General features: G+C 34.9%; 1 protein-coding gene across 1 annotated transcript; it reads right to left on the reverse strand.

Annotated features, from left to right (window-relative positions):
- Positions 1-5478: 5478 nt before the first annotated feature.
- LOC145167329 (oxoglutarate-dependent flavonoid 7-O-demethylase 1-like) lies at positions 5479-7731 on the reverse strand. Its single transcript, XM_079086508.1, has 4 exons — positions 7437-7731; positions 6972-7219; positions 6016-6340; positions 5479-5893 (listed from the first exon to the last, which is right to left on the reverse strand). The coding sequence occupies exons 1-4, from the start codon at positions 7686-7688 to the stop codon at positions 5651-5653; spliced, it is 1068 nt and encodes a 355-aa protein (XP_078942634.1). The 5' UTR covers positions 7689-7731; the 3' UTR covers positions 5479-5650.
- Positions 7732-13931: the final 6200 nt, after the last annotated feature.

The raw sequence follows: 13931 nt of genomic DNA on the forward strand, positions 1-13931 counted from the left end.
GTTTTTTCCCGATTTGGGTTTCCACGTAAATTCCTGTGTCTCTATTCTATTTATTTTATTCGTATTACGTTGTGATTATTACGCTTTGATAATTTTTGATCTCATTCCGCATTGAGCTAATATTATTTAAGTCAATTTGGATCCGTCGTATTTTACAACAATTGGTATCAAAGCATCCGGGTTGTGATATTAGCTCGTTGGGATCATTTTATCAAGTAATTAATCATGTCTTCGGTAAAATACGATATTCCACTACTGGATCGTAACACCCGATTTCCGTTGTGGCAAGTAAAGATGAGAGACATTCTCATTCAGATGGATTTACACAAGGCGCTCTTGGGTTTCAATAAGATGCCCGATACATGGACCGAAGAAGAAAAGGAGATGAAAGATCTGAAGGCTTTATCCCAAATTCGTTTGCACTTGTCAAACGATGTTTTGCAAGATGTTCTAAAAGAAACGTCAGCGGCTTCTTTATGGCTAAAGTTGGAACAACTGTTGATGACCAAGAGCTTACCAAACAAGTTGCATTTGAAGCAACGGTTGTTCAATCTCAAGATGATTGAAGGAGGCTCTTTAGCTGAACATATATCCACATTTAAAGAGTTAGTAAATAACTTAGAGAATATGGATGTTCAGTATGAAGATGAAGACTTGACTCTATTCTTACTATCGTCGTTGCCAGAATCCTATAGCCATTTTCGTGATACTATTATCTATAGCCGTGACACTCTAGTTTTAGATGAAGTCTATACAGCTTTGGATTCAAAAGAGAAGATGAAGCATATTACTGGTGGTGGTTCAAGTGATGCTAAAGCCGAAGGTTTGAATGCCAGAGGAAGAACAACAGAGAGAAGTAGAACTTCTCAATCTTCCAACAGAACCAGATCCAAGTCAAAAGGCAAACGAAAGTTTTGCAACTATTGTCACAAGAAGGGACATGTGCTTGAAGAATGCTTCAAGTTGAAGAACAAAGAAAAAGAGAAGACGACAACAAATGGTAAACAAGCTAGCACTTCGGGTGAAGCCGATCTAGCTGAGGTCGAAGGTATTGGAGAACTTTTGACAGTTTATTCAGATAAACTGGATTCCACTGGTGATTGGATACTCGACTCTGGTTGTACTTTTCATATGTGTCACAACAAAAGTTGGTTTTACACATTTGAAAAGGTTAACCAGGGCTATGTGTTGATGGGTAACAATACTATATGTCCAGTTCTTGGACATGGTTCAGTCAGGATCCGTATGTTTGACGGAGTTATTCGAACCATGGGGGATGTTAGATATGTTCCTGACCTCAGAAGAAACTTGTTATCTCTCAGTTCCTTTGACAAAAAGGGATACGAGTTTGCTGGTAAAGGTGGAGTTCTCAGGGTATTCAAAGACGGTTCCGACAAACTGAGAGCCAAACGAAAAACCTCAGATCTTTACTTTCTTGACGGGCAAACAATTTCGAGTGATACTGCTGTTGTTTCAAAGTCTCTTTCTGATCCAGATCAGTCCCGTCTTTGGCACCTTCGACTCGGCCATATGAGTTTTCAAGGCATGTTAGAATTGAGTCGAAGAGGTTTACTTGGTCAACAAAAGATTGTTGATTTGGATTTCTGTGAAGACTGTGTATATGGCAAGGCAAAACGAGTAAGGTTTGCAAGTGGTATCCATACAACGAAAGGACCACTTGATTATGTTCACTCGGATTTATGGGGACCGACTCGAGTTGCTTCAAAAGGTGGAGCTATTTATATGCTCGCTATTATTGATGATATCTCCAGGAAGGTGTGGTCTTTCTTCTTAAAACATAAAGGAGACGTTTTATCTACCTTCAGAAATTGGAAAGTTCTGGTTGAAAAGCAATCAGGTCTGGTGTTAAAGTATCTTCGTACGGATAATGGACTTGAGTTTTGCTCAGAAGAGTTTAATGTCTATTGTCAAAAGGAAGGCATTACTCGACATCGCACAGTAGTCCATTCACCTCAACAAAATGGTGTAGCTGAAAGAATGAATCGCACCATTATGGAGAAGGTCCGGTGTATGCTTTCTAATTCCAAATTGCCAAAGTCTTTTTGGGCGGAGGCTGCTTCGACTGCTTGCTATGTTATCAACCGATCACCGTCACGAGCAATCGAGAAGAAAACTCCGTTTGAATTATGGTCCGGTAAACCTGCAAATTATTCAGATTTAAAACCATTCGGATGTCCAGCATATGCACGGGTTGACAATGGGAAGCTAGAACCAAGAGCAATCAAATGCGTTTTTCTTGGGTACAATCAAGGTGTAAAGGGTTACAAGTTATGGAGCTTTGATTTGAAGAAAATTATCATCTCAAGAGATGTTACTTTTGATGAGTCTGCTATATTTCAACCAGTTGCTGACTCTTCTAAAAGAACAGATGCATCAGATGTATCATCCGAAGCAAATAAAGAGAATGCTCAAATGGAGGTGGAGCTTCCTACTTCACCTACCACTAATCAGAGTACAAATCAGCATCAAGATTCTTCTTCGTCGGATGAGCATGTTGTTGGTGAAGATTCAACATCTTCACAACCACAAGCTACTACTCCAAGCATTGCAAGAGATAGACCGAGAAGACAGATTATTCCTCCGAAGAGGTATGCTGAATCTGATTTGGTTGCCTATGCTTTTATTGTTGCTGATAATATTGAGTCCGCAACGGAGCCTACGAATTATGACGAGGCTATCGAATCTGAAGACTCAAATGATTGGATGCTCGCTATGCAAAATGAGATGGAATCCTTGCAGCGAAACAGTACTTGGAATTTAGTTCCTATTCCGAAAGGGAAGAGACCAGTTAAATGCAAGTGGGTCTACAAGCTCAAGGAACCTGTCAACCCAAATGATAAACCAAGATACAAAGCTCGGTTAGTAGCTAAAGGCTACAGTCAGATTCCTGGTATTGATTACACTGACATTTATTCCCCAGTTGTCAAACATACTTCCATTCGTGTATTGTTGGGGTTGGTTGCTTCTAACGATTTTGAGTTAGAACAACTTGATGTCACTACAGCTTTCCTAAATGGTGAGCTTGAGGAAGAGATTTTTATGCAACAACCTGAAGGTTTTGCAGTTCCTGGAAAGGAGAACTACGTATGCAAGTTGAACAAATCTCTTTATGGCCTCAAGCAGTCTCCTAGACAATGGTACAAGAGGTTCGATTCTTTCATGACCAGTCACAAATTCAGCAGGTGCACCTATGATAGCTGCGTTTATTTTAAGAAAGGTGACAATGGTTCAAAGATCTACTTACTCTTGTACGTGGATGACATGTTGATTGCAGCGAAAGATATGAAGGAGATTCAGAAGTTAAAAGACCAGTTGAAAGCTGAATTTGAAATGAAGGACTTAGGAGCTGCCAAAAAGATTTTAGGTATGGAAATTATTCGTGACAGGAAGTCTAGGATCTTGCATCTTTCTCAGAAAAGTTATATTGAGAAAGTCCTAAGACGCTTCAGTATGTACGAAGCAAAGTCTGTCAACACACCTTTTGCAGCTCATTTTAAGCTATCATCCGCTTTGAGTCCTACTAATGAGACTGATATGGCTTACATGGCACGTGTTCCATACTCTAGTGCTATTGGATCTTTGATGTATGCTATGATCTACACGCGCCCTGATTTGGCTTATGCTGTTAGCATGGTTAGTAGATACATGGCGAACCCGGGGAAAGAACACTGGAAAGCAGTACAGTGGATTTTTCGTTATTTACGTGGTACGTCTTCTATGTGTTTACGTTTTGGTAAATCTAACACTGGGGTGTTCGGATATGTTGATTCAGATTATGGCAAAGATTTGGATAAACGAAGATCAATTACAGGGTATGTGTTTACTCTAAATGGTTGTGCTGTTAGTTGGAAAGCCCAGTTACAGTCTACAGTTGCCCTGTCTTCTACCGAGGCAGAGTACATGGCGATTACAGAAGCAGTTAAGGAAGATATCTGGTTGAAGGGGTTATTTGGAGAACTCGATGATAGAATAAAGGTGACCACAGTTTTCTGTGACAACCAGAGTGCTATCTTCTTGAGTAAAGATCAAATGTTTCATGACCGAACAAAGCATATTGATATTCGTTATCATTTTGTGCGGGATATCATTGAAAAAGGTGATTGTGTTGTGGACAAGATTCATACAGATTATAATCCCGCTGATATGTTCACTAAAGGTCTTCCTATAGCCAAGTTCAAATTATGTTTGGACATGGTGGGTGTTTCTGATCGCAGTTGAGCCTGAAGGCTCGTAGGTGGAGGAAATATTATTTATTTTTCGGAAACAATTTTTTCTCTATATAAAATTTGCAGGTTCTTATGGAAGTTTTAGAGTTTGGTGAGCTATAGGTTTTGACTAATCGTAAAGCATGACTTGCTTAATTTTGATGTCAAGGTGGAGATTGTGGAAAAGTTGCCTCCAAAATTAGCAAGTGGCAAATAATTCAGGGGTTATTTCAGTAACTTATCATTTACTATTCATAGTTTGACTATGAATAGTAATATATATGTTAATTGAAATGAAATTGGACGTCTATCTTTCACTATTCATAGGTTGACTATGAATAGTAGTATATATATGTGAATTTGATTTGGACGGTGAATTTTTGGTAGGCGCCTACAATTGGAATTCGGACGGCACATTTTTTCTACAATTCATATTATATTGCTTTTGGCTATAAATAGCCTAAGCCATGAACCAGAGAAAAGAACACAACCAAAAAAAAAAATCATCCAAGTATATATAAAAAAGCATTACATATATATATATATATATATATATATATATATATATATATATATATATACACTGATACACCACCGTGTATTTTAGCTCTCCCACTCTATTTTGTAATCTCTTTCATAATCCCTGTAAACACTGCAAATTATAGTGAATTGTTTCTCGGCTTCCTCCGCCCGTGGTTTTTTCCCGATTTGGGTTTCCACGTAAATTCCTGTGTCTCTATTCTATTTATTTTATTCGTATTACGTTGTGATTATTACGCTTTGATAATTTTTGATCCCATTCCGCATTGAGCTAATATTATTTAAGTCAATTTGGATCCGTCGTATTTTACAACACTAAAAGTGACATAAACGTTACTTTTCCATTGAAGCTTCACGACCATTACAACCCATTTGTCGGCCTTTTCAAGGAGTTTAAAAGGCTTGTGACTTTTACAGAATGAATTTATTTTATTGGTATTTTTCATGTTACTTCGATGTAAATCATAATACAATTTGTGTAGAAACACATAAACATGATACACAAATTGCCTCTTATCGATTAAAAGAATTTGATGTTTCAATGTAATAGACTCATATACAACCATTTAATACCATATGTGACGCAAGGAAACCTTCAACTCTATCCTACAAACATATCGTGTGTGTTTCTTGTTTAATTAACTTGTCCATTCATGAATGAGGATGAAGAAAATCACATAGAGAAAGAACTAACTGTAACGACTAAGAAACCTTCATGTAAATGGCTTTTATTATGGCTTTATTTATAATATCTATATGTAATTAATTATACTTGTTAAGAGATGATAGTCACTTACAATATAAACTCCCATTCATAAGATACAAATGGGTAAATTAGAGTATAATTGGCAACGTTCTTGCTAGCTAGGTACATACATAAGACATTATATATAGTAGCGTTCAATGAAAGTTTTTCTGTTGAGTTCCTTAGAAAATAAGTCCTTAGAGAAATCCACCACAGATACTCTTTTAAATTTTGGAGGTGTGTCTGGAGTAATTAGGCTTGGTGCTGGTCCTAAATCACCATCCAAATTCGGGCTTAGAAATGTAGCAATAGACAACCTCTCTTTCTCTGAGTTCACAATTGCTCTATGCTCAATGCTTTTATATTGTCCATTTGTCACTATCTGAAAATAAACAAACCCTTATAAACAGGACAAGAAATACAAAATTTATCTTTCATTATTTTCAAAATCATAAAAGACAAATGGAGATGTTAAATATAAGTGATCACAGATAAAGAAATGACCTCTAGGATATCTCCAATATTAACAATGAAAGCGTTAGGGAGTGGTTTGATTGGGATCCAAATGCCGTCTTTTTTAATTTGAAGGCCTTCTACTTCATTGAGTTGGAGAAGAATTGTGATTCCAACAGCATCTGAGTGAGGGGTGAGACCTATGACTTGTTCGGGTTGTGGACATGGTGGATAGTAGTTCATCCTCATTGCTTGCATTCCTTCCTTGAACAGAGTTATCATGTCATTACTTTCCATTTTCAAAGCGTTAGCGATGAAGTATAGAGTTTTTAAGCCAACATTCTTAAGCTCTTTTGAGTATGCATCTAGGGTATCTCTGTTATTTTAAAGAAAATAGCCATTAAATTAATATATAAATCATTATAACACACATAAAAAATAAAATTATACTTGATTTCAAAAATAGTTTCAATGCTTGACTTCACGTATATATTACTAAAAATAGCGGTGAAATAGATATGGATGCCACCAAGTTAATTTCTTAGTGTGCCATGTGGAATACAAGAGACATGATTCTTTACGGATCTACTTTTCCTACTCTTAATTTCTAAAAAAATGGCATTTGTTAAATACTTATCTAATTTCAGTTATATATATATATATATATATATATATATATATATATATATATATATATATATATATATCATGATCAGTTCATATGTTATACACAATAGTTATGTCAAGTATATTATTACCTCTACAAAAGGTGATAGAGACATGAGTAATCATTGAGTGCCAAATTAAATTTGTGTCCAACTATATATATATATATATATATATATATATATATATATATATATATATATATATATATATATATATATATATATATATATATATATATAGACATAAAGACTTTACTTAAAACCATTCATAGTTGACTTTTATGAACAACTTGTTTGAAAGCATAAATCCCAACACAAATAAGAAGATGGATGACTGACCTGAAAGGAAGAGGTAGGTTAGGAAACAAATGAGGCTTTCTAATATTATCAGGAAGAGTAACCAGGTAAAATATATCAGCCCAATCTAGTTTTTGCTCGTTGGACACAACAAAAGCTTGTCCAAATCCCTCAATGTCTTCATTCTTTTGCCAAAACTTCTTCTTTTCATCCATTGACAACTTAAAGAATTCTTGTGTCTCTTTCTTCATTCTCTCCATTAATGGTAAACTCACCCCATGATTTATGATCTATAATATTCATTTCAAAATCAGATTTCTAAAACACAAGCCTATATAAGCATGTGAGAGGAAGTTAATCTTATTTGTATATTTATAAATTAAAGTTTATCATTTTTGGGTTAATGAACAGATGAGGAAAGCTCCAAAAAAAAAAGGAGTTTATCATATATGACATATAATCTTACAAAAGATTTAGTTATTATAATAAACTAGATTAAGCATGTACCTGAAAGAAGCCCCACTCCTTACAAGCACGATGTAGTTTTTCTAATTCATCATCAGCTGAATCCTCACATGATAATTTATCCATATCAATGATTGGCACTTTAGGCAGTGAAGACAACAACGATGATACGACCAGGGGGTCTTGATCAGTGCGAACATATCGAGTTGGAACCTTAGTAAGTGGTTCCTTAGCTAGTTCTTGTACACTGGGCACCAATAAAGAAGCCCCCAAACCAACTCCTTTTGGTTCCATGGTATTCCTCACTATGTGTTTTTATGTAGATATCTTAGAGATCTTCTAATGTGTCTTTGTTATATATATATATATATATATATATATATATATATATATATATATATATATATATATATATATATATATATATATATATATAGCTGTTTTTATATCTCTGTCTTCGCGCCAAGCAACGGGTGTGAATAGTTTTTCTGAAATTAATTTCTATAGACGATTTGTTTTTATATGGATTTTGAACCGGTTTCGGTTTTTTTTAAAATCATTTTATTAGACCGGTTTCACTTATAATAAGTTCGGTTTTTTTGAAGTGAAATTTAATTAGAAAACAGTGTTAAGACCGGTTCGGTTCGGTTATATTAGAAAAACCGAAAGAAAATAGTTTCATACATATATTAAAACCTATTACTAAATGGTAGTTCGGTTTTAACCTACCCGATTCTCAAAAAGCATGTTCGGTTTTTTTCATTCACTTAAAAAAACGATTTTAAATACGCACCTTTAATCGGAACGAACAAGTGAAAAAAGATATTGTTTTTCACATAGGCATAAATTGATAATAGTAACAAGTTATCAAAAAACTACTTAATATATGTTTAGAACTAATGAAATAACATATAAAATTTAATGAAGGTAAATTTACAAGACTATCCATAAAAATAGTTTATTTCGTTGTAATGAAAATATGTAAATTCAAATCTGATGTTTCTTTCTACCACTATGTCCATGTATGCGTTTATTTATTTATAAAAAAATTAATAAAAAAATAAATAATTGTTGAATCTACTTTCAAACATAATTTCCTCAACTACCATTCTCATATTGATCATATGCTTTTTAACTTAATATCCCATAACTATTTTAATTAAGAAGTTGATAAGTATATATTTAATTCTATAATAATTTTGAAAATAAATAATTTTTGTTAGACATATAAAGATAAATGACGCTAGTTTTTTCTTTAATATAAAAATACAATGCCTTCACTTTAAGTTACTCGATGTAAAGGAGATTAAAAGAAAAAAGAAGTAGGGAACTTGTAACAATCAACAAAACTTCATTCTAAGGGCAACACCAACAATTGTAGTAAAGAACAATGGTTTTGTGCAACAACAGACTTGAAGGAGTACCACCTACGTACCAAGAAAAACTGATAAAGAGGCTTGGATCAACAACTAATTGTCCATTCTTCACCTGAGAAAATATCCTCGAGCATATGATATTCATCCGAAGCATGAATTCAGTTACAACACCAACATCATCTTGAACTCTAGAAAATGTAATCCAAAACATGATAAATTGAATGTAAAACCAAACGAAACACGGGCCAAAAAAAGAACACATACCAAAAGCAACCTACCCATATATCATACCACAAATAAAAACTCGGAGGAATAAATTGTCGGCACGAAGTACTAATCAACCTAAATGTATTCTACCATTGGGACAAAGATACACACACACACCAAGCTCACACATTATAATTGTGTATTTGGTACACCACTAAAGTAAATAGTTTATGTTTAGACGGTAACTACAATCCTCTGAGTTGGGTGGTTGAGGTGACTCTCAGTGAAATAGACCCAATAAGCATGATTTGTCATCTGGTACACAAAAGATACAGTTACGGCCAAAAGAAAAAATAAAATGAACCATTATGTTTAATCTATAGAAGTGATTCTCTGAAGAGATGTCAACGTGCATACTCCACAAAAAAGAGATCAGCAAATCTAGAAGATCAAAAGAGTCACAAATATACCCTTGCTTCCCTTCCTTCATCACATTGATTGCTCCAGTCTACATAATTGATTATATTATTCCTCGGTATAACCTCTGAACAATGAGAGTTCAACAATAAAACGACTATAAGATTAAAAAGAAATGCACAGTAATCATTGTACATATATAATTAGGTTTTTTAATATCTTAGTTTAGTATGTATCTGTTTTTGTTAAACCAGAGAGAGAGAGAGAGAGAGAGAGAGAGAGAGAGAGAGAGAGAGGAGTGGACAAACAACGTCAAATTGGAGTGAAAACCTCAATCTCATATCATTCAAATAGACTTCCTTTGATGCAGCTATCAAAGCTAACGCCTATCAGATACAAATTCCAACTTTTTGCGTCTTCCCAATTGTCTTCCTAAAATAACTATGATATGGTTAGAAGCATAAAAAAAAGGTCCCTTTATTTTACTTTTGCTTGTACTTTTGTTTTTGCATCTTTTGGATGAATCTCATATAGATAGTAGCTTAAAACCCCATAGTTATTAAAAATAGTGACTTGATGTAGAAATAAAGGAAATAGAAAATGAGAAAATTACCGCCATGACCGGAATCATGCATATTAAAGTCTTGAGCTTTATTCTTGACATTGAACCATTTCTTTAGGGTTATAGGCTAAGAAACGTTCAAAGTCATAAATATAAAGTCAAGTTCTTCAAATTGAGAACACTCAGTGACATAAATATACTATCGAAAGAAAAAAAAACCCTTGCTGGTCTTGAAGATTATGTATCTTATTGTTCCAAAAACCTGGTAAATGTAAACACAAAGTAATTTAGTTACAAAAGAAACAATAGGGAAGCATCAAAGAAGAAACAAATTCAAAAAAGACGAAAAGGGCACTAAATAAAGATGTTTACCGGTAAGATTTAGCAGCATTTTATAGAGCTTGAATGTACTTCCCTTAATAATTGCGATAATAGCTCAGCATTCCAGCATTTTGTTGAGCTTAAATGTACGCGCTGCTCAATTTCACTACAGATGTTGATGTTTACCAGAAAAATAATCGAGATTAAAAAGTAGAAAAACAAATGTGTTTTGGGGATCCAAAACCTCTTGTTCGAACGATAGTTGGGGATACCGATTTAGGGTTGAAACTCTTTCATATTTTGGTCATGGTGGTAGTGGAATATACCAGATTTTTCTAGACTTCGTTGTCCACGGGAAATCGAAATTAGATAGAGAATAAAAAAGATAAAATTTCACCTGAGACATGAAAAGGCGAAAAATCAAACCACCCACAACCCGGAGTTGATACTTACCAGAAAAACAATCGATCTTGAGTGCGGGTGTTCGGGTTTTTAAAGTAATTCTTGAAGAGATTGGGGCTAAGATTGCGGGATGATGATGGTAACAAATGAGATAAGGAGAATGTAACTATACCACTATCACAATTAGCATTTTTAGCTAGGAAATTCTATTCTCATGTAAACATCATCTATTGTAAGGCATGTACTCTGAAAATCATACTCTATGCTCAATCAAAACCATCCATTTGAATCCAAACTCTTGATTTAAGTTCAAAACCTAATACAATACATCTCATATGGATTGAAAACCCTAGAAATCCCGGTTCAAGTTAATATGGACTAGGATTCTCTTATTGGGCCTAATGGACCAATAAACTCTCAATTTAACTAATTTGGGCCTAGGAACCCTATTTGGGCTCTAATGAAACCCACATTCATGAAACTAAAACATTTTGGGTTATGTGGGCCTAGAATAGTTCATTTTATCTCTAATGGGCCATGTTGGGCCATAGATGATTCATTAGCCCTAATGGGTCGTAAAATCCATTCCTTCACCACCTTTGGGCCGTAGACCCATAAAAAGGGCCCAATGGGCCGAAAAATATTATTTGGGCTCCATAAATTCGAACTAAACTAAAGAAGGGTCCAAACCATTTCATCTCCATTTTTCTTTAGCCCATTCTCGGCCCAATTAACAAAAAAAAAAGAAAAAAAAGGGAAAAGGAGATTAATCTAGCAAGTGACACATAATCTTTGCATGGTGGACTTCCATGCAACATCACCTCAACATCCCTCTCTCTCTTCTCTTATTATTGGTCGAGACTTCCCCCCCCCCCCCCATCTCTCCAGATCTCACTTCAAAATTATTCAAACTCTCTCACAAATCCTCTTAAGCTCAAGGAGAAACTCCCTCATTTCCTTTGCCATTTTCGTGATCTTGGGTGTGATTCCAAGAGTTTTTCAACAAGTATCATCTACTTGGTAAGTTGTCATCATACATAGGTCATTGATTTCCATTTTTAAACTAAGAACACTCCCTTACATGGTTCATTTCGTGTTCTAGCTTCCTAGGACCATCTAAGTTCGAAGCTCCTTCCAAAGAAGCACTTAAGGCCGAAAACAACATCATCTCCTCTCAACTCTTCATCAAAAACCGAATCCAAACCCCAATGTGAGTTCATACCCCTTGTTTTTTGGTTTTACTATGTTTTGGGGGAGGATACAAGTTGCTATGTGCTAGATCTATGTATTTGTGCATGTTTATGTGTGTTTTCTAATTGATATGTGGTGATTATGTGAAGAACTTCATAGATCTCGACAATATATGTAAACTAAAACACTTTATACAACTAAGTTATGCTTGTACTTTAAAAACGGAGTTTTGTTAAACTATAAAGTAACATAACTTTAAAAAAGTTTTTGAAATGTTTTGATCACTTATAAAAGACATAAGCAATCTTTTGAAGATGTTTATAACAAACAATTACACAATTATCATTGTGTTCAACTTGTATTCCCCCCCCCCTTAAAAGCATTTAAAACAGTTAAAAGATTCATTATAGGGGTATGAACTCACCTTATGTGGGTGATTCAAACGAATATGCGCGTAAGGATGAGGAGTTCCACGAATGAAGTCCCGAGACACAAACGAGTCCTAAATGACATATATGGCATGTATATAGTGTTTATAAGCAACTATATGAAAGGAAACACCCTTAAGGACTTGGACTAAGTGATGGAATCACATGTGATTCATCTAAGGGATGTTTAAGGCCAAGAAATGGTGTTTATGACCATGGGTTTACGGCCATGGAGTTTACGGCCGTAAACTCATGTTAAAATGTGCATAAGAGGGTGTTTGAATGATGGGGGAACTTGTGGGACTATTGCTCTACAAGAGGATGAGCAAAACTAACATTAAAGGAGGTGTTGAGGTGTTTACGGCCACACTAAAAAGTGTATGGCCGTAAACTCTCCAAATGGTCTCATTTTGGGTCTTAAAGGAAAGGGTTTCAAAGGTTCAAGTGTTCTAATGGTTAGCAAAGGTCTAGAAGTGTTTAAGGCTCAAAACATGACAAATACAAGGGTTTACGGCCAAGGGGGATGCTCTTTGGCCGTAAACTCTCATTGATGTTGAGTTTGGTGATGTTTCAAGGTTATGATCTAGTGTCTAACATGGCTAACTAGAAGATAGATGGAATACTCACACTTTTGAGGGCCCTAGAGGAGTTTGCGGCCACCAAGAACAAGTGTGTGTTCTTGGTGAAAGTTGAAGATCTAGTAAAAAGTTGATTTCCATGGATGAAATCAAAGGATGATTCATAAGTAAGAAGGATAACAACAATTAAAGGGAAGAATTACTTACTTTTTGGATGATCAGGAATGAAAATATCGATGATACTTGAGAGAGAATGGAAGTGTTCTTGAGTTGAAAGTGTAAGAATGAAAGAAAAGTGAAGGGAATGAGACTTTAAGGCGGAGTTTACGGCCAACCTTTAGTTTACAGCCGTAAACTCATGTGCTATGGCCGTGAACTCCTTTTGGTGGGGTTTAAGGCTAGAATGTTGTGCAGTGACTCTAGCAGGTATTTCCTAACACTCATTCCTTAAGTGTACTAGGCTTAGAATCACTAAAACAGACTCTAAACAGTGCTAAAAATAGCAGGAGCGAGTCTGACTTAAGGTTGATTGTACTGACTTTATAAGGCAAAAATTTTCGGGTTGTCACACGTAATAACCCTGAAAAGATGGATAGAAAAGGTGGAATCAATGTTTGAGATATGTGGATGTCCGGAAGGGTGTAAGGTCAAGTTTGCGGCATGCACATTCGTCGATGAAGCTCTCTCTTGGTGGAATGGTCACGTAGAGGCAATGACACTCCCGGTGGCGAACGCTATGTCATGAGCATTAGCCTATAAATCAGAAAGTATAAATTTAAGTTTTAAGTTGAGAATATGATAGTTAATGTATAATTTTTGTGTATTAAACAGTGAAATTGTATATTAAGTTGTGAATTTTTTTGTATTAAAATTTGAATTGACTGTATTAAGTTGTGAATTTAATGTATTAAGCTGTGAGTTGTTAATGAATTTTGTGTTCAATTTTAAATAATTTATGTATGAATGTTTGTATTAATTTTCTTATGAATATACTTATTTTTTGTTGTATAAATATGTAAGAACATATTAGTTTCTACAATTATTTTGCATTAAAT

The sequence above is a fragment of the Lactuca virosa genome, chromosome 3, assembly GCF_052849685.1.
Source record: "Lactuca virosa cultivar CGN04683 chromosome 3, Lactuca_virosa_CGN04683_v6, whole genome shotgun sequence".
Classification (NCBI taxonomy): Eukaryota; Viridiplantae; Streptophyta; class Magnoliopsida; order Asterales; family Asteraceae; genus Lactuca; species Lactuca virosa.